The 26523-nt window shown below is 38.5% G+C and overlaps 1 protein-coding gene across 1 annotated transcript; it reads left to right on the forward strand.

The window, feature by feature from the left end:
- Positions 1-1598: 1598 nt before the first annotated feature.
- LOC140827318 (uncharacterized) lies at positions 1599-26368 on the forward strand. Its single transcript, XM_073189968.1, has 3 exons — positions 1599-2010; positions 2110-2872; positions 26074-26368. Exons 1-3 carry the CDS (start codon positions 1599-1601, stop codon positions 26366-26368), a joined length of 1470 nt encoding a protein of 489 aa, XP_073046069.1.
- The last annotated feature ends 155 nt before the right edge of the window (positions 26369-26523 follow it).

Genomic DNA, 26523 nt, shown 5'->3' on the forward strand with positions numbered 1-26523 from the left:
TTTGTCACGAGTTGAAACTTGATTGTTTGATTTACTCAAAATACAAAGCTTGACGCTCTTGAGAGAACCCTCAAATTTTAGTGACATTACTTGAGTGTGAGTGTTATTTCTTTGGAGTGACTAGTGAGTATTTGTTGTGAGCAAAAAAATTAGAGAAGAGAGATGAGTGAATTTCTTTGGAGTTACCGTGAGCATTTGGGTGAGGATCATTTGTTTTATACTAACGTTTTCTTGCAGGTACAACTTTGAAATTAAATGGAGAGGGAGGTAGGAGATAGTTCGAATTCGGGGTTGTCCAAGGTCCAAATAGATGCGTTGTTTGGGGATTTTAGTAGGATGATGACGACCCAAATGGAGTCGTTGCATGAGAGGTTGGGTAAACTTGAGGTTAGTGTTAGTGGGGGTAAATCTAAGCCTAGGGATTTGGGTAGAGATGATGAGGAATATGATCTGGGAGGAGGCGATGAGAGTCAAAATGAGAATTGGGGTAGGAATGGAAGAGGTAGAGGATTTGGGAGAGGAAAAAGGGAAGCCATGCGGGGTAGATATGAGGAGACTAGGGAAGATGGTCACATGGGTAGCATTAAGATGAAAATTCCATCGTTCCATGGGAAATCTGACCCGGAGGCATAATTAGAGTGGGAAAATAAGGTAGAGTTCGTATTTGAATGTCACCACTACTCCGAACAAAAGAAGATGAGGTTGGCGGTGGTTGAATTCTTAGACTATGCTCTCATTTGGTGGGATCAATTAGTGATCACTAGAAGGAGGTATAATGAGAGACCCATTGAGTCTTGGGATGAGATGAAGAGGGTCATGAGGAAGAGGTTTGTGCCTAATCACTACTCTAGGGAGATGTTTAAGAGGCTACAAACTTTGAGGCAAGGGTCAAAGAGTGTTGAGGACTACTATAAGGAGATGGAGGTAGTCATGATTAGGGCCAATATTGAGGAGGATAGTGAGGCAACCATGGCTCGTTTTCTTTGTGGCTTGAACAGGGAGATTCAAGATCAAGTGGATCTTAGGCACTACTTGGACTTTGACGAGATGGTGCAAATGGCCATAAAGCTGGAACAACAACTCAAAAGGCGTGGAGTTGGCCGCACCAACCAAACTGGAGGTACGTCTTCTTCTTGGCGACCAAATGTAGCAAAGCGTGATGATAGCAAAGTGGTGACCAAGCCTAAGATTGAGACAAAGCAAGAGGCACCTAGACACGGAGTGCAAGGTAAAACTGAAATTCCTTCTACTCGTTCTAGAGATACTAAATGTTTTAGATGTTAAGGGTTGGGTCATATTGCTAGTGAGTGTCCTAATAAGAGGGTAATGTTTTTGAATGATTATGGTGAGTATGAGTCTCAAAGTGAGGGAGATGGCGAGGGTAGTGATGATGATATGCCTGGCTGGAGGATCCCGATGAGGGATATAGAGCGGTTATAGGAGAAGCGCTATTGACTAGGCGAATCATGAGTGCCCAAGTCAAGGACGAGGAGGCTAGCCAAAGGGAGAATTTGTTCCACACTAGGTGTTTTGTGAATGGTAGGGTTTGCAATGTAATCATAGATGGGGGAAGTTGCACCAATGTGTCTAGTGTTGAGATGGTAGAAAAATTGGGATTGCCTACAATAAAACATCCTCAACCATATAGGCTTCAATGGTTGAATGATTGTGCGGAGGTGAAAGTAAATAGGCAAGTTCTAGTGTCATTTTCTATTGGGAAGTATGTGGATGAGGTTTTGTGTGACATGGTGCCCATGCATGCTTGCCATATTTTGTTGGGTAGACCATGGAAATTTGATAGGCACGTTACTCATGATGGGTTCAAAAATCGATACTCATTTGTTTTAAAGAAAGAATCCATTGTATTGCTTCCTTTGTCCCCAAAGCAAGTATTGGAGGACCAATTGAAAAAGAAAAAGAGAGATGAGACCGAAAAAAGGAGTGAATTAAAAAGTGAGATGGCCTTTGAAAACAAAAATGAAGAGGCTGAAAAAAAGAGTGATCGAAAGAGTGAGATAGCCATAAAAACAAAAAAAGAGAGGAAAGAAAATGAGGGAAAAGAAAAAGAGAGGAAAGAGGCCAAAAAGAAATCATACATGGCCCAAAAAGGTGAGTTGAAACAATTGTTGCACACACATGAACCACTTGTGTTAATTCTTTACAAGGAGATCCTCCTTAACACAAGTGATATAGCCGGATCCCTTCCGAGCGTTATTGTTTCACTATTGCAGGAATTTGACGATGTATTTCCGGAGGAGCTACCTCAAGGCTTACCACCATTGAGGGGGATTGAACGCCAAATTGATTTGGTGCCCGGTAGTGCCTTGCCGAACCGTCCAGCTTATAGGAGCAATCCGGAGGAGACTAAGGAGCTGCAACGACAGGTAAGTGAGCTATTAGATAAAGGGTTTGTGCGTGAGTCCATGTCACCTTGTGCGGTGCCCGTTTTACTAGTCCCTAAGAAAGATGGCTCATGGCGTATGTCTGTGGATTGTAGGGCAATCAATAACATAACCATTAAGTATAGGCACCCCATACCTAGGCTAGATGATATGTTAGATGAATTGCATGGGTCTTGCATTTTTAGCAAAATTGATTTGAAAAGTGGGTATCACCAAATTAGGATGAGAGAAGGTGATGAGTGGAAAACTGTTTTTAAAACTAAATATGGGTCATATGAGTGGATGGTTATGCCTTTTGGCTTAACTAATGCACCTAGCACCTTTATGAGGTTAATGAATCATGTTTTGCGTGCACACATAGGAAAATTTGTTGTGGTCTATTTTGATGATATCCTAGTGTATAGCAAAAACTTAGATGAGCATGTTAACCACTTGAAACTTGTGCTAATCACATTAAGGGCTGAAAATTTGTATGCTAACTTGAAGAAATGTGATTTTTGTACTAGCAAACTTGTCTTCCTTGGTTTTGTGGTAAGTTCACAGGGTATACAAGTTGATGAAGACAAGGTAAGTGCTATTCGAGATTGGCCAACGCCTACTACTGTTGGTCAAGTCCGAAGTTTTCATGGTCTTGCAAGCTTCTATAGGAGGTTTGTAAAAGATTATAGCACATTGGCAGCACCAATGACGGCAGTGATCAAGAAGAACGTTCCATTTCATTGGGGCGAGGAGCAAGAGAAGTCCTTCAATCTCATTAAGCAAAAATTAATTAATGCTCCTTTACTTATTTTACCCAATTTTGCTAACACCTTTGAAATTGAATGTGATGCTTCAGGTGTAGGTATTGGTGGCGTGTTGATGCAAGGAGGAAGGCCGGTGGCGTACTTTAGTGAGAAGCTCAATGGGGCAGCGCTGAACTATCCCACGTATGAGAAGGAGTTCTATGCACTTGTGAGGACTCTTGAGACGTGGCAGCACTACTTGAGGCCTAAAGAGTTTGTGATTCATACGGATCATGAGTCTCTAAAGCACCTCAAGGGGCAACAAAATCTGAACAAGCGGCATGCCAAGTGGGTGGCTTTCATAGAGACATTCACCTACATATCAAATACAAGCAAGGTAAGGAAAACGTAGTGGCCGACGCACTATCACGGAGGTATGTGCTTTTCTCTACTTTGAAATCTAAAATCTTGGGGTTTTAGCTTGTTAAAGAATTGTATGTGCTAGATGATGACTTTAAAGAAGTGTTTGAAACTTGTATGCATGGTCCACATGATAAATTCTACTTGCATAAGGGTTTCTTGTTTAGAGAGGATAGATTGTGCATTCCTAAACCATCAATTCGTGAATTACTTGTTAGGGAAGCACATGGGGGTGGCTTGATGGGACACTTTGGGGTGGCTAAAACTTTAAGTGCAGTGCATGAACATTTTTATTGGCCACACATGAAGCGTGATGTTGAGCGTGTTTGTGAGAAGTGCATAACTTGTAGGCAAGCTAAGTCTAGGACACTACCACATGGATTATATACACCACTTCCCGTCCCGAGTGAACCTTGGGTTGATATCTCTATGGACTTTGTTTTTGGGTTACCTAGGACAAAGAAGGGGAGGGACTCTATATTTGTTGTTGTGGATAGGTTTTCTAAGATGGCACATTTTATTGCTTGTCACAAGACTGATGATGCATCTAACATTGCGGATTTGTTCTTTAGATAAGTCGTTAGGTTGCATGGCCTAGGACTATTGTGTCTGACCGTGATGTTAAATTCTTAAGTTACTTTTGGAAAACACTATGGGCTAAACTTGGCACTAAATTACTATTTTCTACGACCTGTCATCCTCAAACTGATGGTCAAACTGAGGTAGTCAATAGAACATTAGGAACACTTTTGCGTGTTATTCTTAAGAAGAACTTAAAGAATTGGGAGAATTGCTTGCCATTTGTTGAGTTTGCTTATAATCGTTGTGTGCATTCTACTACTAGCTATTCGCCATTTGAAATTGTATACGGTTTTAATCCTTTGACTCCGTTGGATTTGATGTCTTTACCTGTGAGTGAAAGGTTAAACATGGATGGCAAAAAGAAGGCTGAATTTGTTAGGGGGTTGCATTAAAAGGCCAAAGCCAATATTGAGAAGCGGAATGAGCAATATGCCAAGCAAGCTAACAATGGGAAAAAGAAGGTGGTATTCGAGAAGGGTGATTGGTTGTGGCTACACTTGCAGAAGGAGAGGTTTCCAGAGAAGCGACGCTCAAAGCTATTACCTAGGGGCGATGGACCATTCCAAGTTCTTGAGAGGATCAATGAAAACTCCTACAAACTCGATCTGCCAGGTGAGTACAACGTAAGTTCTACATTTAATGTTAGTGATTTGTCGTTGTTTGATGTAGGTGATGAGCAAGATTTGAGGACAAATCCTTTTCAAGAAGGGGAGGATGATGCGAACACGGGTCATCAAGTCCCAAGGAAAGCATGGGATCCTTTGCAGTTGCCGGAGGGACCAGTCACGAGGGGTCGATTAAAGAAGTTCAAGGAGGCACTACAAGGAGTCATGAGTAGGCATGAAGGAGTCGTGATGCATGGGAGTGTGTTAGAAGACCAAAGGAATAGTATTCAAGTATTGATAGCATTGACCGAGTCTATACGGACCTGCACACTGGGTCCGTGCTCTATACAACCTGAGGTGCCCATTGACAGTATCTACACGGACCCGACGACGGACCCAGACACGGGGTCCGTGCCCTATGTTATTGGCGAAGACAGTGTCTACACGGACCCGTACACGGAGGTGGGCACGGGGTCCGTGTCCCTTGTTTCCAACTGAAGTCTATTTACCGAGTGTACACGGACCCAGACACGGAGGTCTGCACGGGGTCCGTGCCTAGTGTTTTTATGCACGAATTATTTCCTTCTTTAGAGTTTTATTTTGTTAGGTAACTAGATTCTAGTAATCTTTTTGATATGTAAACCATATTGGACGAAATTTTACACATAATACACATATTATTTTGAGTTTTATCAAACTTGTGAGATTTTTCTCTCAACTTTTCGCTTTAGCTTTGTTAAATCAAATCAAACTTATCAAAGTTTATAATTTTGTGGAGTTTGTCGATCGTGCTTGTGCGGGTTGTCGTAGGCGTCGTTCTTCGAAGGTTCGTATCAAATTTCGATTGTTATCCTCGTGTTTATTTGTTGCTAAACTCTTATAGTTTAGAGGTGAATAACACATCAATTACTTGATTCAAAAGATCGGGAAAATATACGAGTCTTATTATCGTAATTAAATAGAGGGTGAGATTGCGTTTTAATCGTGTTTGCTATTTATTCGTATCAAGATTCACATCACACCTTTTCGTATTTGATCAAAGTCTTTTAGTGAATATCCTATCTGCGTGATAGAAGGGGTGACGTAGGAGTTATTCAAGTCTCCGAACATCCAGAAACAAATTGTGGTGTTATTACTTTCAGTTATCATTTTCAATTAGATACTATATCTTTCAGTCAGTTAGTTTTCCGCAACTGTTTGTTCAGTTTAACTGATTGTTGTTGACCGAAAGGATATTTTAGATTCAGTTTGTAATACAACTGAAATCAGTTTCTCGAAGAATAATTTTAATCGAGCAGTGTTTATTCAACCCCCCCTTCTAAACACTATTCACCCGTTTCATCGATCCTTTCACTATCACAAACTGGTCAAGATACGGCTGAAATACGCGATTCATGAGATCCATGAAGATCGCTGGCGCATTCGTCAGACCGAACGGCATCACAAGGAACTCGTAGTGGCCATAACGAGTCCTAAAAGCAGTCTTGAAAACATCAGCATCTCTCACCCTCAACTGGTGATAACCAGAGCGCATATCAATCTTGGAGAAAATCAAAGCTCCCTGCAACTGGTCAAACAGGTCCTCAATCATCGGAAGTGGGTATTTGTTCTTCACTGTAACCCTGTTCAACTCCGGGTAGTCAATGCAAAGCCTCATAGAGCCATCCTTCTTCTTTACAAATAAGACTGGCGCGCCCCATGGTGAAAAGCTCGGGCGAATGAACTCTTTGTCGAGAAGTTCCTGAATCTGCTTCTTAAGCTCTGCCATCTCTGTCGGTGCTAGTCGGTACTGCGCTTTGGATATCGGAGTCGTACCTGGCATAAGCTCAATGGAAAACTCCACCTCTCTCTCGGGTGGCATACCAGAGACGTCTTCGGGAAAAACATCTAAGAAATCTCTGACAATCGGAACATCTGAGGCTGACTGGCTGGGTTCCTCGTGGACAGATAAAAAGGTCGCTAGAAATGCCCGACACCCTCTATGCATGAGCTTCCTGGCCTAAACATAAGGAATAATGCGCGGTAAAGGAAAGTACCTGTCCGGCTCAAATAAGAACTGTTCCATTCCAGGCGGTCGGAAAAGAACAGATCTCCGCTGGAAGTCTATCAACACTCTGTTCCTCAATAGCCAGTCCATCCCTAGGATGATGTCAAATTCTGGCATCGGTAGTACAATCAGATCCGCATAAACAAGATTACCGTGTAGCTCAAGGCTATATCTAGCCCAATGGTCTTGATTTTGAGAAAGTTTGCAAAGACCTCCGAAATAAACGAGTGAGTGGCCCCTGAATCTATCAAGGCCTTGGTGGCGGAACCAGATATAAAAATTCTCCCTGAAAGATTGGAACTCTGAAGAACCTAAAGGGGGGGTGAATAGGTTCTTTAATGCCCTTTAGCGTTTTTAAAACGAGTTTGCAAAAATTGCAAGCGGAAGACTTGAGGGACAATCACAAATAAAAATGAATGCGTAAAGTAAGTGCGTAAAATAAATGCGTAGTAAAGTAAATGCGTAAAGTAAAGAGGGATAGAGATGTTTATGGAAGTTCGACGAAGAATCGTCTACGTCTCCCCTTCTCGATGAGGATCGAGGTATCACTATGACGACTTGGCTTTAGGAGCTCCAAGCTAGCTTTTACAACCACGCCTCGATGCGTCTACTTGGCCTTGAGGGCTCCAAGGATAGCCACGAACTTTACAACCCACTCGAGAGTATTACTTTCACTCTTTTTCTACAACTCTTTTGATATTACAACTCTTTTAATCAACACAACTCTTTTAATCAACACACACAAGAGATAGTAGAAAGCTTTGTAAGAGACAAGTAAGAAAATGGAGTGGGATGATTGAGAATGCATCCTCAAAGGCCTATTTATACTAGTCTTGGACGCCAAGGTTCGGATCTTCTGTTTATACTTCGCAACGTCCGATGTGATTGAAATCAATTTGCGTAATTCTGGAATGACTTCGGATCTTCCGTTCTTGACTTCGTAGGGTCCGAACATATGCTTCGGAGGGACCGATCAAACTTCGTTTCTTCCGAACAATTCTTTCAGACAGTGTATGAACAACTTCGGAAGGTCCGAACTCCAGTTCGTATCGTCCGAACATTCCCACGTTTCCGGAGATTTGAAATCTTCAACACTTCGTAGCTTCCGATCATGTCCATCGTAGCGTCCGAAATCTACTCAATCAACAGTCAGATCAATTTGTCTCCGGATTGAAGTGATTTGATTGCTTGTGTTCGGAACGTCCGATCCAGTCTTCGGAACGTCCGAACTTGCTCCTCGCAGCTTCCGAACAGCTTCTATTTTGCTTCTGATTGGCACAATTTCGGAACGTCCGAACCAAATTTCGGATCTTCCGAACGTAACCTTGTTCTTAATTTCCTGCATGCCTCAATATAAAACATTAGTACATTTTTAATCCAAGTTTTGGTATCATCAAAACAAAAACTTTGGGATATGTTACAGCATTAAAAACATTAATCTCATCCTCGAGATTTGTATGCGTTTAAGGCGTAACAATCTCCCCCTTTTTGATGATCACAAAACTTGGTTAAAAATTGAGAAACAATAATCAACATAATCTAATGGTTATTAAATAACTCCCCCTTAATCAAATAACAAGTCTAAGAGGTTGAATTAATAGCAATTTTAACCAAATAAATTCTCCTCCTTTTTGCGATAATCAAAAAGACATAAGCATAAAGAGAGACAAATAAACAGGTAAAATATCCACTAATAAATGCAAGTCTTTTATACAATGATGCATAAAGATAAAATAAACAAAAATAACAAAAACATAAGCTAAGAATCTGCATCCCGCGACTCTCTATGGCTCCTCATCTCAGCCTCGATGGAATCAAGACGCGAGGAAGTCTCAGTATGATGGCGCTCTAAGGTAGACTCCAAAAGAGAGAAACGAGTGTCGAAACGAGTCTCCAATCGCTCGAGATACTCGAAAATCCGATCGTAGGGTCCAGAGGGAGCAGGCGGAGTGAAGCCATGAGAAAGGTCATCCATGGTCATCAAAGGAGTGCTAATAGGGTCGGGACCACGCTGCTGGGATGTAGAGGGAATATCAGACGAAGGGGTAGGAGTGGTACCCGTAGTAGGAGGACCAGCGGGAAATCCTCTCGTCTGAACGTGAGGAGGAAGAAGACCGAAGGGAACATGAAAGTGTTCGGTCGGACGATAGGACGCAAAGATGCGATCCTTGTCGACGACCCAAGAGGATAAGACGGGATTCCAAGAGAGTCCCATCTTAACAACGGTATCATGGTCGATAGTCTCGCGGGGAGAAATAGACACGGATTCTTCATCTGCAAAATCAATGTCCAAATGGGCTAGAATCCGGTTAATGAACCGGCCAAACGGAAAAGAGACGCGAGTAGAAGTAGCCGCGTACTGCATGGCGTACATAAGAAAACGGGGAAGGTTAAAAGAGCGCTAGGAGACTAAGTAATAGAGAATGTACAGATCGAGATACTTGCAAGTGGAGAGGTCTCCACTGCGAGGAACAATGGAAGAAGTGATAAGCTTTAGAACAAGCTGAAGCTGAGGAGGAAGGTCCTTCTCATGAGGACGGTCATCGGCAGGAGTAGGCGGACGACCGAAGATGGTGGTCAAGGCAGTGACTCGATCAAAAGTGGGGTCATTCTCAGTCCAAGACTGAGAAAAGAACTCACTCGGTCCGTCTCGAGGAAGATCGAACCAAGTAGAGAGGTCGGCGGTAGAAAAAGAAATGAACCGACCCTGAACAATGGTAACAACACGAGTGTCATCACCACCAAGAACTAAGGAAAAGTTCGCATAGAACTGATGCATGAGAGAGGGGTAGATGACATCGGGTACGGAAGGTAGGAAAAAATTCCCCCAACGTTGAGACTCAATAAAAGTAATCAACGTAAAGGAATTCGCACGGAGGTATTCGGTGTGAAGGGTACGACCAGGCAGAATGTTACGGGTTTCGAATTCAGGTGGGATAGGACGAGGGTTGGGTGGTTGGGTAAGATCATGGTGAAAGGCACCGTGACGAGGGCGAACATTTCGGCCAGCTGTGTTACGGCGCGGAGGCATAGTGAGTAGCGGGTGTTTTGTGGGGAAAGAAAGAAGGATGTGAATTAGCAAATGAATCAGAGGATCCGAACGCCTATTTATAGGCCATGTTCGGACGGTCCGAACATGAGTTCGGAAGGTCCGGAATGCGAACAGATAGGGTATCTGACAAGACGTTCGGACAATCCGATTAACAGTCGGACATTCCGATCCTAGAACGGAGGCTACAAGGAGTAAACGGAGGGTCCGAAGTTCGACAGTCAGGCATTGGGAAGGCGCGAACATTAAATGACATCGGAAGGAGGTTCGGACGATCCGATGTGTGTTCGGATGGTCCGAAGAGTGAATCGGAGGTTCTGGAACCTATGGTCAGGTTCGGACGATCCGAACACGTTCGGTGGATCCGAAGTGAAACGAAGCATCCGAATAAGGAACGGTGATTCCGAAGGAGCCAAGATGAGGAACACCTAAAATTTAAAATATTTAGCACATAAAAGAATTTTGAGCCATAATTATGGATAAATACAATTAATTTGTATTATCCGACATTATAATGCTCACATTAATAATACTCCCCCTCAATTTAACAAATATGTACGAGAGTATTTGACCAATGTTTACAACTCAATCATGCCAAGTTCACCACGCAAACGAGTAAAAGTAGATTCATCTAGTGGTTTTGTAAAAATATCAGCAATTTGATTCTTGGTGTCAACATAGTGAAGTTCAACATCATTTTGCTCAATGTGATCACGAATAAAATGATGTCGAATGTCAATATGTTTTGTACGAGAATGTTGAACTGGATTCTTTGTTAGACATATGGTGCTTGTATTATCACAAAAGATTGGAATTTTTGAAAAAGTAACACCATAGTCGAGTAATTGATACTTCATCCAAAGAATTTGTGCACAACAACTACCGGCAGCCATATACTCGGCCTCGGTCGTTGAAAGTGCAACACAGTTTTGCTTTTTAGAAAACCATGACACCAAGCAATTTCCCATAAAGAAACAAGTACCACTAGTGCTCTTTCTATCCACCTTATATCCTCCAAAGTCGGCATCACAGTAAGCTTTTAAATCGAAAAATGAGTTCTTAGAATACCATAATCCGAGATTTGGAGTATTTGAAAGATATTTGAAAATGCGTTTTAAGGCGAATAAGTGTGATTCCTTTGGACATGATTGAAATCGTGCACACAAGCAAACACTAAACATAATGTCAGGTCTACTAGCAGTCGCATAGAGTAGGGAGCCAATCATGCTACGAAATAACTTTTGGTCAACAGGTTTACCTCCCTCATCTTTGTCGAGTCTGACTGTCGTGCTCATAGGTGTGGATGAGGCTATGGAAGACTCCATCCCAAACTTTTTGAGCATCTCCTTGATGTACTTCCCTTGGTTGACAAAGAAACCATCCTTGCATTGCTTGATTTGGAGACCAAGGAAGTAGTTGAGCTCGCCCATCATGCTCATCTCAAAGTGATCCTGCATAAGTTTAGAAAAATCTCTACACAAGTGTTCATTAGTAGCACCAAAAATAATATCATCTACATATATTTGTACTATCAGTAAATCATTATCTTTAGTCAAGGTAAACAAGGTAATATCAACTTTACCCCTACAAAAACCATTAGACAGCAAGAAAGTAGACAATTTCTCATACCAAGCTCTAGGAGCTTGTTTCAAACCATACAAAGCCTTATCAAGTTTATACACATAATCAGATAAGTGCACATCTTCAAAACCAACAGGTTGCTCAACATACACTTCTTCTTTCAAATCACCATTAAGAAAAGCACTTTTAACATCCATTTGAAACAATTTAAAGTCTCTAGAGCAAGCAAAAGCAAGTAGCATGCGAATGGATTCTAGTCTAGCAACAGGGGCATAAGTCTCATCATAATCAATTCCCTCTTCTTGACTATATCCTTTAGCTACTAGCCTAGCTTTATTTCTAGTGATTGTACCATGCTCATCTAACTTGTTCCTAAATACCCATTTAGTTCCTATGACAGGTCTATCAGTGGGTCTAGGTACAAGATTCCAAACTTTATTCCTTCTAAATTCATTTAGTTCATCTTGCATAGCAATAATCCAAGAATCATCAAGTAAAGCTTCTTCTATGTTCTTAGGCTCTATGTGAGAAAGAAAAGCAAGATAATTGCACATATTAGAGGAGCGAGTAGATACTCCCTTCGATGGGCTACCAATGATGAGGTCCATGGGATGATCCTTGTGCGTAGTCCACTCCTTCGGAAGAGGTGCGTCCTCTTGATCTTTAGGAACATCATCTAGGCTTGTGGACTCCAACTCTTCGCCAAGGATATCTATATCATCATCATCAGAAACAACAGGTCTAGGCAAGCAAGGGTTAGTTTCATCAAATATGACATGAATAGATTCTTCAACTAGTAAAGTGCGTTTATTAAAGACTCTATATGCTTTGCTAGAAGTAGAGTAACCAAGAAAGATACATTTGTCCGATTTAGCATCGAACTTACCCAGGTTGTCCTTACCATTGTTGTGGATGAAGCATTTTGATCCAAAAGCGCGGAAGTAAGAAATGTTAGGCTTTCTCCCTCTCCATAGTTCGTATGGAGTTTTCTTGAGAATTGGCCTTATTGATACGCGATTGATGATGTAACAAGCAGAACTCATCGCTTCAGCCCAAGAATATTTTGGTAGAGAATGCTCACATAGCATGGTCCTTGCAATCTCTACTAGGGTCCTATTCTTCCTCTCAACGACACCGTTTTGTTGAGGAGTTCTAGGACAAGAAAAGTTGTGACCAATGCCTTTGCTTTGACAAAAAATTGAAAAATTTTCATTTTGAAATTCCGTTCCGTGGTCACTACGGATTTGTTTGATCAAAAGATTTTTCTCATTTTCAACCTTTTTGACAAAAATTTTGAAATGATCAAAGGCATCACTTTTGTGGGCTAAAAACAATGTCCAAGTAAAACGTGAAAAATCATCCACAATGACAAAAGCATAGGATTTACCTCCTAGACTAGTTGTCCTCGAGGGACCACATAAATCTAGGTGAAGTAATTCAAGGGGCATAGAAGTGGATACAAAATTTTTATTTTTGTAAGATTCCTTTGTGTGTTTACCAAGTTGACAAGCATCACAAAAAGAATCTAATTTTAAATTCAGCTTTGGCATTCCGGAAACTAGGTCAAGTTTTAAAAGTTTTTCTATGGTGCTCATCCCAACATGACCAAGTCGTCTATGCCAAAGAATGTTGTCATCAACATTTAATGTTACAAGGCTTTTTATTTTTGAAAAAGATAAAATCTTTAAATCGACCTTGTAAACATTTTCACTTCTATAACCTTTGAAACTAATGGATTTGTCAGTTGTGAGTGATACAGTGCAATCGTGTGGTGTGAATTTGACTTCATAACCCCTATCGCACAATTGACTAATGCTTAGGAGGTTATGTTTAAGTTCTTTCACAAGAAGTACATCATCAATAATAGTAGAGTTAGATATACCTATTGAGCCGATGCCTTCTATGATCCCTTTGCTGTTGTCTCCAAAGGTCACCGATCCCTTTTCTTTTGGTCCAATGGATTGTAGCAGCTTCTTTTCTCCCGTCATGTGTCGAGAGCATCCACTGTCAAGATACCAAGTGCTCGATAACTTGTCTCCCCTTTGTCCCTATAAGATTGAGATACAATTTGATAGTTGGTACCCGTTTCTTTGGGTCCTTTGAGGTTAGTAGTAGTTGGGGATTTGGGGATCCATTTCCAATAACTATTCTTATTGTGTTGGTGTCTAAGTTTCTTGCATTTAGGTCTTATGTGGCCTATCTTACAACAGTAAGTGCATGTTGGTGTTCTTAGTTTTGCCTTTGCGATAAGACTAGCGAAGTTGACTGATTTCTTTTCATATCCTAGACCTCCTTTGTCGAAGTTACACCTTTGCATGCTCAAGAGGTTTTCTAGTTTACCGCTACTCACATTGAACTTGTTGAAGGCTTTCTCTAAGTCTCTTAGGTTTGTCTTGAGTTTAGTGTTGTCATGCATCCTAGCTTCTAGTTCAGTTTTAAGTTGCTTATTCTCATTTCTAAGTGACTTAGCCTTATTGTACATACTAGTGTAAGCGGAGAGTAATTCATCGTAAGAGGGTACCTCGTCGTCATCCGAGTCGGTCAGATGATCTTCCTTTGCCATGAAGCATAGGGTAGACTCCTCTTCGTTGTCGCTGTCGCTCCACGTGGCTAGAAGGGCCTTCTTCTTGTCTTTGCCGGCCTTCTTCTTGGAGGGACACTCGTTTGCATAGTGACCCTTTTGTTGACAGTTGTAGCAGGTCACTTCCTTCTCAATCATTTTGTCCTTTTTGTTGAAGTTGGAACTCCGCATGAATCTTTTGAACTTTCTAGTGAGGAGTGCCATTTCTTCATCGTCTCTATCTTCAAGTTGACTGGTCAAGGCGATCCCTTTCGCCTTTACTTTGTCGTCATCTTTCTTTGTCTCCTTCCGGGTAGATACTTCAAGTTCATGGGTCTTTAGGGTCCCATGAAGTTGATCAAGGTCGTAGGATGCCGCATCTCCCTTGTTGGATTCAATGATAGCCGTGCGCTTTGCATCCCATTCCGCCGGTAGTGCTCGAAGGGCTCTCCTCCACACTTGTTTAGTTGGGTAGTTCTCACCAAGTTGGGCAAGCTCATTGATGATTTGGGTGAGCCGCCGGAACATGGTGTCGATATCCTCCTTGGGTTCCATCTCAAAGGTCTCGTACTTGAGTTGGAGAAGATCTATCTTCGTTTCTTTGACTTGATTGGTTCCCTCGTGGCAAATCTCCAATTTGTCCCAAATCTCTTTGGCGGAGGTGCAAGCCGAGATTCGGTTGTATTCATTCATTTCTAGGGAACAATGAAGAATATTCATAGCTTTAGCATTTTGAGAGATAAGTTTCATATCGTCCTTGGTGAGGTCATCCATTCCCTTAGGAATTTCCTTATCATCCACCGTTTTCATGGGGATATAGGGACCTTTCACCGTTATTTTCCAAAGGTCGTAATCGACGGATTGGATGTATAGAGATATTCTATTCTTCCAATATCCGTAATTGGTACCATTGAAAAGAGGGGGACGATTTGTGGATTGTCCTTGGGCATACTCGCTTGCTAGATTGGCCATTTTAAAAGATTTTGAAAAACTAGGCTCTGATACCACTTGAAGAACCTAAAGGGGGGGTGAATAGGTTCTTTAAGGCCCTTTAGCGTTTTTAAAACGAGTTTGCAAAAATTGCAAGCGGAAGACTTGAGGGACAATCACAAATAAAAATGAATGCGTAAAGTAAGTGCGTAAAATAAATGCGTAGTAAAGTAAATGCGTAAAGTAAAGAGGGATAGAGATGTTTATGGAAGTTCGACGAAGAATCGTCTACGTCTCCCCTTCTCGATGAGGATCGAGGTATCACTATGACGACTTGGCTTTAGGAGCTCCAAGCTAGCTTTTACAACCACGCCTCGATGCGTCTACTTGGCCTTGAGGGCTCCAAGGATAGCCACGAACTTTACAACCCACTCGAGAGTATTACTTTCACTCTTTTTCTACAACTCTTTTGATATTACAACTCTTTTAATCAACGCACACAAGAGATAGTAGAAAGCTTTGTAAGAAACAAGTAAGAAAATGGAGTGGGATGATTGAGAATGCATCCTCAAAGGCCTATTTATACTAGTCTTGGACGCCAAGGTTCGGATCTTCTGTTTATACTTCACAACGTCCGATGTGATTGAAATCAATTTGCGTAATTCTGGAATGACTTCGGATCTTCCGTTCTTGACTTCGTAGGGTCCGAACATATGCTTCGGAGGGACCGATCAAACTTCGTTTCTTCCGAACAATTCTTTCAGACAGTGTATGAACAACTTCGGAAGGTCCGAACTCCAGTTCGTATCGTCCGAACATTCCCGCGTTTCCGGAGATTTGAAATCTTCAACACTTCGTAGCTTCCGATCATGTCCATCGTAGCGTCCGAAATCTACTCAATCAACAGTCAGATCAATTTGTCTCCGGATTGAAGTGATTTGATTGCTTGTGTTCGGAACGTCCGATCCAGTCTTCGGAACGTCCGAACTTGCTCCTCGCAGCTTCCGAACAGCTTCTATTTTGCTTCTGATTGGCACAATTTCGGAACGTCCGAACCAAATTTCGGATCTTCCGAACGTAACCTTGTTCTTAATTTCCTGCATGCCTCAATATAAAACATTAGTACATTTTTAATCCAAGTTTTGGTATCATCAAAACAAAAACTTTGGGATATGTTACAGCATTAAAAACATTAATCTCATCCTCGAGATTTGTATGCGTTTAAGGCGTAACAAACTCTAATTTGAATCCAATAGCTACAAGAACTAAACTTATAGACATGCAAAGATAAGAGTTCTTCTAACTTAAATCCCCAAATACTACTGAGTAGAGCATGCAATCCTATCACATTTCTAAGTTCAATCTTAATCCCTATTCCCAAAACACGGAAATTCAAATAATATCTTAAAGCTTAAAGGTACCTGTCAACAACAGTCTCCGGGTTTGTTTCCGTGGCATGGAGAGCAAAAACTCTGTCTTGGGTAGGCAGATTCCTCTGAGCGCACTGCAGGAACATGTGGTCTGGACTGCCACACTTAAAACACTTTCCTGAGCCAGACATACATGCTCCAGGATGGCGGCGTGAGCACTTGGGACAGACTGGGTGCTCATAAGTCCTCGGGGCCGGGCGTCCCCGCTGCTGCTGCTGCTGGCCTCTGTTTCTAGGCGGTCCGTGAAAAGGCCTCTTGTTTTGCTGCTGATGCTGATGAGGAGGACGGCGGTGTGGTACCTGGACTGGGCGCTTGCCCTGGCGATCCCTCTCGATATCCCGCAGATCCTGCTCTGCGGCTAGGGCTTTGGAGACAGCGATCTCATAAGTAGTAGGGTCAGACACCCTAACATCCCGGCGCAAGATCGGTCGTAGACCCACCAGGAAATGCGTCAACTTGGCTTTGGCATCATTCGCGATCAGGGGCATAAAATGACAGCGCCTCTCGAACTTACGGTTGAACTCCGTAACCGTCATATCTCCCTGTCTCAGGCTCATGAACTCGGTGGTCAACCTGGTGCGAACTTCCTCTGCAAAATATTTGGAGTAGAAAACCTCCGTGAAGCGTGCCCAGGTCAGCGTAGCCAAGGTCAGGGCTACTGACGCTCCTTCCCACCATAAGCGGGCATCTGAAGTGAACAGATAGGTGGCGCATCGGACTCTGTCTCCATCTCCCAGCTCCATAAACTCGAAGATGACCTCGAGGGATTTGATCCATCCTTCGGCAATCATGGGGTCAGACGTCCCAGAAAAATCCTTCGGACGCATCTTCATAAACCTCTCATAGACAGCCTCGGGCCCTGTCGGCCTGGCTGCGGCAGCGGCAACGGCATTATTCCCCGCAAACTGTACGAAGAATTGCGTCATCCCAGCTAGCATCTGGGCATTCGTATCCGACATTGTCTCTGATCATCACCGTCCTCGGGACGGTGCTCGCCACCACCTCTCGGGCGTCCGACTTGACATCTAGGGGGCATACTGTTCCAACATAACCCATACGTAACTAACATGCATAATTCCATAATTTATTTTAAATGAACACTGAAATACTGAAAATCTGATCGAAACTATTTCATGGAAGCATGTTGTCAAAATAATTCATGCTTTAAATAAAATGCTGAAATGTAAAACTTACAGACCAAAGACGTGGCATCGTGAGCTTCTCGTGGTCAGTAGTAGTGTAACCCTTTACAAGAACATAGGCTATGATACCAACTGTGAAGGCCCGAAAATCCTTGCTTGAAAATTTTGAGGAAAATTAAAAAAATTTCTTTTTAAAGAACTTAAATTGCCTCATTCATAAAATCGACTGATGAATCAAGTTCAATGTTTAAAAATATAGCAGCGGAAGAAAATAAAGTTTGCCAAAAATAACAATTTAAGAATATTCAACAACGGATAAAAATGTTTGCATAAAATGGTAACATGCTGCAAATGAGGTCCTCGGGTGGCACTACTGCCGACCCAAGCTGGCTCACTGGTCCTCGCCCTCGGCCCCTTGCTCATCAGTACCTAAAACAATCAAGTCTAGTGAGCCTAAAGACTCAGCATGCAAATATCGTAGGTAACGAGTAAATACTAAAGTAAAATTTGCATGGGATAAGATATCATGTCATGAGGCATACTGAAAATGACTTGCACTGAGCATTTATAATACGTGCATGACTGAATTAAATATAATAGTAAAAATGTTTGCTCCTTGGAGCCCTGTACTGAAATGACTGATAATAATTTTCTGTTGAGATTATGGTCTACGCCTGTGGCCCCTGCACTGAACTGAACTGATCGGTAACTGGTTACCGGGGAGTATCAAACTGAACTGAACTGACCGGTCACTGACGACCGGGTGGTACCAAACTGAATTGATCGGTCACTGGCGACCATGTAAAATAATGCTCCCATAATAGTGAATTGACCACAAGCAATATCGCATAAATCTCAAAAATAAGTATTTTCTATTTTCATACACGTAATATAATTAAATGAAAATATCTTGTATATTTTACCAACTGGATTGGATCGCTCGCAAGCTCGCTGCAACCTAAATATGCCATGAAAAATATGCAATAGCTTATACTTGGCCAAACTATGCAATTAAGTTTGAAAATGCGACAATTACGTCTAACGACTTCGTATTTAAGCATGACTCCGAACCAACCCAAACCAACACTGAACCGACGTATAGTCATGATTAAAATACGCTTAAAATTATGAACTAATTCTCCTAAAATGATGAGGGTCGAAATCTAGGAGAAATGGAGGCCAAAACAAGAAACGCTCTTTCGAGAGTCAATTTGGCACATCGCACCGTAAATTCTCTATGACCTCAAAAATGATCCGAATCATGAACGGTAGAAAACATGACCTTCCAAACTCAATGAGGCACTGTCCAGTCCAAGGCTATAGGCTAAAAGCCAACCGAGAACTGGAACGAGCCACCGAACCCACACAGCAAGTTGCTGTACAAAAATACAGCAACTGTGTTGGGTTTGCTTGCGTCGTTTTCGAGGCTAACGGCCATTGGGGCTTGAACCACCGATCAAAACCTCTCACAAACATCCCAAGGAATGATTTGAACCATGGATAAGGGCCCTAGGCCAGCCACAATTTGCCTCATTCCGGCAACCAACCGAAAGTTCCTACAGAAAAACAAATTCTGCACGTCGGGCTCTTGTTCTTGTTTTGCTGTCACGGATCGCTCCGGTGGTCATTTGATTGACATGACACGATCTAGACATCCAGTGGTAGGGTATGAACCGTGGCTAAGGGCCATAGGCCAACCAAGATCCACACCCATACACAAAACTCGAATACACACATGCTGTCAAAAATCGAAGGGGCCGAGAGGGGAGGGGCTGTTCTTGCATTTGATTTAAAACCGATGCACCATGGACCAAGCCACCAAAAGGGCGACTTAGTCACATCTTAGGCATGATAGGGAAGTGATCTAACCATGGCTATAGGCCCCTGGGGCAGCCATGATCAGATCCATGCCTTTTTGACAGCACAACAGCAAAATAGCAACTCAAATGGCGTGAAGGGGGTGAGCTGCTGTCAACGCTGAATTCCAGCGAGTATGGTGTTGAACAAACGGACCAATATGGTCTTAATACATCCTAGTAGATGCCTAGGAGCAGCCTTGGGAGCCTGGAGTCGAACCATAACCTGTAGCAACTGAAACAAGAGAAAACCGTGAAGAGCATCATGAAAGTCGAAAAAATTCTGCACATGCATTTCGAAAATGCTTGATGTAAATTTCGGTTTTCTTGTGTAAAAATCATGTAAAAGTGATGTTTAAAATAATAGTAGGACTTGATTGAGGTTTGAAAGAAATCTAGACATGCCTTCGTTTTCGTTTGAAAGAAAAACGAAAGAATACGACGGCTCGGCGCGGAGGAGGTGGAGTGATTTTCTTTCCTTTTCTTTTCTCTCTTCTTTCTCACTAATTCTCTCGATTTCTTTCTTGGTTAACCCTACCGAAATGCTACTGATTTCGGTGGTGTGGGAGAGGGATTAAGTGGTTAGGGGAGTGAGGGGAGATCCAATAATGAAGGGATACAAAGGGGTGACCAAGTCTACCTTTATTTGAATTTTGAATAATTGTTGCTATCAAATGATTTGTTGGAGGGATTGGATGGGGTGGCTGATTATCCTTCATGATACTAGACTAGGATAATACTAATTAGTTAATTAAATGGTGCTCCCAAAAATAAAAGAATTATCCTACTAATTAAATATAAAGAAATGATTAAAAGGTGTGAGTTGGCGAATGAATAATCTAGCAACTAAGGGGCCGAAAATTTGAAATAAAGAAATGAAGGGAAGTGTTGCTTATTTACTAAATTTATAACCCTTAAAAGCCTTACTTATCCTTTAAATAATTTAGTGAATAAATCCCTTAATTAATTGAACTCAAATGAATTTATTTCCTACTCACCTCAAGTAATTAAAATAAATCATAAACCTCCTTTTTAACTTAAATCAACTTACTTGCTAGCTAAATTAAATCCTGGAAATATTTTCTAAATCTTAAATTTTATCTCTAAACTCCAACTCCAGTCCGGCCTCACTGAAATAACTGAAAGAATAAAATCAAACTGCTGGCTAAAATAATTAACTTCAAAGGAAAGCATTTAAATAATCATGCAATGAAGTCAATTAAATTCAAAATACTAGAATTATGCATGGCTTGTACGTAGTCTAATTACGGGTTCTACACCGAAGAAATAATTATAGAAGATTTTTATAAATCTATTGATAACTGGGAAATTCCTAGAATAAATAAAGATCAGATTTACAAATACTCTAAATTCCAAATATTTAGATCTGATTTCACGATTAAAACAGAAGAAAGAGATCTACAACTTACAAAGCCTTTTGAAACAATCAATTTATTATCTCAAAATTCCTTACAAAAACACAAAGATAAAAATTATAAATATATTCATATAGGATTAGTTCAAGTAGGAATAAAACCCTTAACTAAAGAAGGATTAAATACTTCCATCCTTACTATTTTAAGAGATGCCAGATTCACAAATTTTGAATATTCATTATTAAGTTCCGTTGAATCCAATCTGTGTACTGGACCAATTTCTTTTGATTGTTATCTTAACTTCTTAGTATCACTAAACGATAAAAACATTTTAAAATCCTTAGTTTTACAAATAAAAACTCATAATTATAATATGCTTAAAGGATCAATACCGGTTGCTGTCATTTTTAGAATCCATTACAAGGCTATGAATTCTGTCTTTGCTACAAAATTAAATATCATAGTAAGAAAGGAGAAACCCTTTTATTACAAACAGATTTAGGAAAATCCAATACTGTAATTCCAAAACCAATTCAATGGAAAGATATAACACTACCCGAAGAATGGATCTTAGAAGGTGCTATTAATCCAGAACATATAGGACACATAGAAACAAACATCCAATTAAAAGAAAAAAATCAATATGCAGATGGAAAAGTCAAACTCTCATTTAATCGAAAATCTGGTAGTAGCAATAGATATGATGATTCTTCTATTACTGATACCATAGATCTAGGAAGAATATCACAAATCCCTTCAGTCATAAATATTTCTCCCTATAAAACACAACCTAGATATTCTACTTCAGATTTACCTAATTCAGTTTTAAAAAATGTAGATTATGCCTCTGAAATTCCTAGACCAAAATATACGAAAATAAAAGAAGAAAGCTCTTAAAAACAATTTCATAATTCAGAATCATATCAAGAACCAACTAGTCCAACATTTTCTGCAATTACAGAAAACATTACAAATGAATTAAATGTTATAGAAAAAGAATTTAAAATAAATAAAAAAATTTACATGATGATTTTTATGCCAAACATAACCTGGAAAAAAGGATATGGTTTTTCCAACATTTTATAGATTCTAGAAAAATTATTCAAGAAGAATTTTATGAATTTATAAAAACAAATAAAATACATATTTTATTTTTTGACTGGTTTGAAATATATGCTTCTCAAAATTCATTAAAATATCCCTTTTCTAAAAGTATAAATCATGTTACAATAAGAAATAAAACACAAGAATGGCAAACAATAACTGATACTAGGACAATCCAATCTAATCATCCTCCTTTACAAGGGATTAAAATAAATATACAAAATCAACAAATAGAAGCTATTCCAAAAAAAAAAATCCAGGAGAAAATGATAAGGTTAACATAAAAAATATTATAAAACAAAATAATTTCACAAATGTTAATTTAAATACCATAGGAAAACAATTAGATAAATTAGAAAAATATTTACAAAAACAACCAATAATAAACCATGAAAACATTGATACTAAACTTAAAAATCCCGTTTTTAAACCTTACCAAATATCTAAACCTAGTGTAAAAAATATTCAAGATAATAAGTCTGAATTTATAAAAAACATTCAAGATCAATTGAGTAGAATAATGGCAACAACCAGTAGTTCTAATGAAACAATGAATCAAACTGTTCCAGATTCACCTTCATCTATCCCTAGAATAAATACTTTAAGTCAAGATTCTGATATTAGTGAAACTTTCGAACAATTCCAAAATTCTACAAAAATCAATAAAATAAGTTGGGATCAGTCCCTACAAATTATTCATGCTCCTGATTTAGGAGTAGTTAAACCATTTACCCAACCAAGTTTTAAGGCATCTCCAGTCTACAATTGGAATATAGATGGTATGAAAGAATATAACATCATGAATTTATTACAACAAATGACTATGGATGCAAATGCTTATAAAACCCAAATAGGAACTCATGATAAAACTATCGCTGAACTCCTCATTGCAGGATTCTCAGGTCAAATAAAAGGTTAGTGGGATTATATCTCACAATTCAACAACAAAAAGATATTTTAAACTCTATAAAAACAGATGAAGAAGGAATACCAATTTTAGATGAAAATGGTAATCCGCAACAAGATGATGTAGCAACTTTAATATTAACAATTTCCTTACATTTTATTGGAGATCCTTCACATCTAAAAGATAAAAATGCAGAACTCCTATCAAATCTAAAATGTAAAAAATTAAGTAATTTTCAATGGTATAAGAGTACTTTTTTAACTAGAATAATGCTTAGAGAAGATTCTAATCAACCATTTTGGAAAGAAAAAATTCTTGCAGGCTTACCAACTCTTCTAGGAGATAAGGTAAGAAATAAAATTAGAGAAAACAGTGGTAAACAAATTATAGCCTATAATGAATATACTTATGGTCATTTAATTAGTCAAACCCAACAAGAAGGGCTAAAAAAATATGCCAAGATTTAAAGTTGCAAAAACATCTAAAATGGGAAATGAAAAGAACAAAACAAGAATTGTGAACTTTTTATAATCAATTCGATATAAATACTAATAAACCATCCTTATCAAAATACTCAGAAAATTGTCAAAAAATACATAAAAAACCCTATAAGAAAAACTTTAGAAGAAATCAAAAAGATAATTTTAACCCGAAAGAAGAATTTTACAAAAAACCAAGAAGAAAACCATTTAGAAAATTTAAAAATAACAAGCAAGAGTTCAAAAAATCCTTCAAAGATATTGAATGTTATAGATGCCATAAGAAAGGTCATACGACAAATTATTGTAGATTAAATAAGAAATTAAATGAATTAGAATTAGAAGAAGAAATATTAAATAAAATTTCTAATCTCTTAATTGATTCTTCTGAAGGAAATTCAGAAACTGAAAACTCTACCAATACTGATGAATCATTAGCAGATGAACAAATCATAACTAGTAGTGAATCTGAAAAACAAATCAATATGCTCACCAAAGATCAATCACTTATCTTAGATATATTGAAAAATATTAATGACCCAACAATCCAAAAAGAATATTTAGAAAAAATTCTAAAATCTCTTAATGACAAAGAAGAAAATAAAAAATTCCCAAGTACTTCAAAAAATACTTACGACTTAACTGAAATATTAGAAAAAAAAAGGATAAAGGGATCACAATCCAAGACTTACAAAAAGATATAAAAGAAATAAAATTAGAAATAAGAGAATTAAAAGAAAAACAGATTCAAAATTCTGAAGCAATAAAATTAATCCTACAAAATATAAATATTGAGAGTTCTTCAGAAACAGAAAATGATGAACCCAAAAGGTTGAAAATATTGAAAAAATTCCTGAAGATTTTCTTTTTGTTTTAAGAGAAATAACTTCTAGAAAATACATCTTAAAAATAAATCTAGTATTTTCAGAAAATTTCAAAATGAATACAATAGCCTTATTTGATACTGGTGCAGATTTAAACTGTATCAAATCAGGAATAATACCTACTGAATTCCAACTAAAAACACAAGAAAAACTTTCAGCTGCTAATAATTCAAGATTAAATATAAATTCAAAAACAGACGCATCAATAATAAATAATGGTATTCACATAAAAACCACTTTTGTTTTAGTAAATGATATTCATCACACTGTAATATTAGGAACTCCTTTTATTAGTTTAATTAACCCATATAAAGTTAACAATAATTCTATTTCTTCTAAATTCAATCATAAAAAATTAAAATTTGAATTTTTAGAAAAACCTCGAACTAGAACCTTAACTTAATAAAAGCATGTTCAATCTATGAAAATAATATTAACACCATAATCCAAGGAGTGACTTTTCAATTAGAAAATCTTAAAAAAGATGTTTCTTTAAAAAGAATACAAAACCAAATAGAAACAAAAGAAATTCAAAATAAAATTCAAAAATTCCAAAAAATACTAGAAACAGAAGTCTGTTCAGAAATTCCTAATGCTTTTTGGAATAGAAAAGAACATATTGTGGATCTTCCCTATGAAGAAGATTTCAATGACAGACAAATACCAACTAAAGCTAGACCAATCCAAATGAATTCTGAATTAGAAGAATATTGTAAAAAAGAAATTCAAGATTTAGAGAAAAAATGGTTAATTTCTAAATCTAGATCCTCTTGGAGTTGTGCTGCCTTTTACGTTAATAAAAATTCAGAAATTGAAAGAGGAACATCCAGATTAGTAGTTAATTACAAACCATTAAATAAAGCGTTAAAATGGATCAGATATCCAATACCAAATAAAAAAGACTTATTACAAAAACTCCATAATGCTTATATATTTTCCAAATTTGATATGAAATCTGGATTTTGGCAAACACAAATTTCTCAAAAACACAAATATAAAACTGCTTTTACAGTTCCCTTTGAACAATATGAATGGAATGTAATGCCCTTCGGACTTAAAAATGCTCCATCTGAATTCCAAAGAATTATGAATGAAATCTATAATGATTATTCAAAATTCTGCATTGTTTACATTGATGATGTATTAATATTCTCTAATAATGTTGATGATCATTTCAAACATCTAAAAACATTTCTTTATATCACAAAACAAAATGGTCTAGTTGTATCAAAATCAAAAATAAGCTGTTTTCAGACTAGAATAAGATTTTTAGATCATTACATATCTCGTGGTACCATAAATCCCATTGAAAGATCTTTAGAATTTACAAATAAATTTCCAGACAAAATTCTTGATAAGACCCAACTACAAAGATTCTTAGGAAGTCTAAATTATGTTCTAGATTTTTGCCCAAATATCAATAAAATAGCAAAACCCTTACATGATAGACTCAGAAAAAACCCAAAACCATGGACAGAAAAACATACAGAAATTGTAAAAAATATCAAAAAACAAATGTTAGAAATTCCATGTCTTCCCATCGCAGATCCCAACCTACAAAAAATCGTAGAAACAGATGCATCAGATTCATGATATGGATGTATATTAAAACAAAAACAAGAGAATAAAGAAAACATAGTACAGTACACTTCTGCCCATTGGAATAATACCCAGAAAAATTATTCAGCTAAAAAGAAAGAAATTCTGAGTATTGTTTTATGCGTTCAAAAATTCCAGAGTGATCTTTTAAACCAAAATTTTTTATTAAGAATAGATTGTAAAAGTGCAAAAGAAATTTTACAAAAGGATGTCCAAAATCTTGCCTTAAAACAAATTTTTGCAAGATGGCAAGCTATTCTTAGCATATTTGATTTTGAAATCGAATTTATAAAAGGAGATACAAATTATTTACCTGATTTCCTCACAAGAGAATTTCTCCAAAACAGAAATGCCACCCAAAAAGGATAAAAAGCTTGTTCACACCCCTACCGAACCAGCAAAAATCAAAACTGGTATGACATCGTTACAAAAGAAGAAGAAGAGAATCTTAAAGATACTGCACAATCAAAACCACATGTAAGTGATGATTTGGAAAAAAGACTCAAATTCCTTGAATCCTTTCTCAAAACACCTGAAATAAAAAATGCCCTTGAAAAAACCCAGACAAGTGAAAGCCCCGACAAGAAACCTTCTAAAGAAATTCTTACCAAAGATTCCTTCCAAACTGTTTCATTTTCAGATAATTCCTCAAAAGCCTATCACACTACAAATTCCCAGCTTGTTCTCACATAACCACCATTAAACGCTCCTTCTGATTACTTTGTGAAAAATAATTGGCAAAATATAAAACATGTTGAATTAGGATTCCATGAAAAAGATCCCTTTGAAACACTTCAAAAATACTTTGGAAAAGGTCGATATTATAAACCTTGGAACGAAAATAAGAC

The sequence above is a fragment of the Primulina eburnea genome, chromosome 3 (assembly GCF_022965805.1).
Source record: "Primulina eburnea isolate SZY01 chromosome 3, ASM2296580v1, whole genome shotgun sequence".
In the NCBI taxonomy this organism is placed as follows: domain Eukaryota; kingdom Viridiplantae; phylum Streptophyta; class Magnoliopsida; order Lamiales; family Gesneriaceae; genus Primulina; species Primulina eburnea.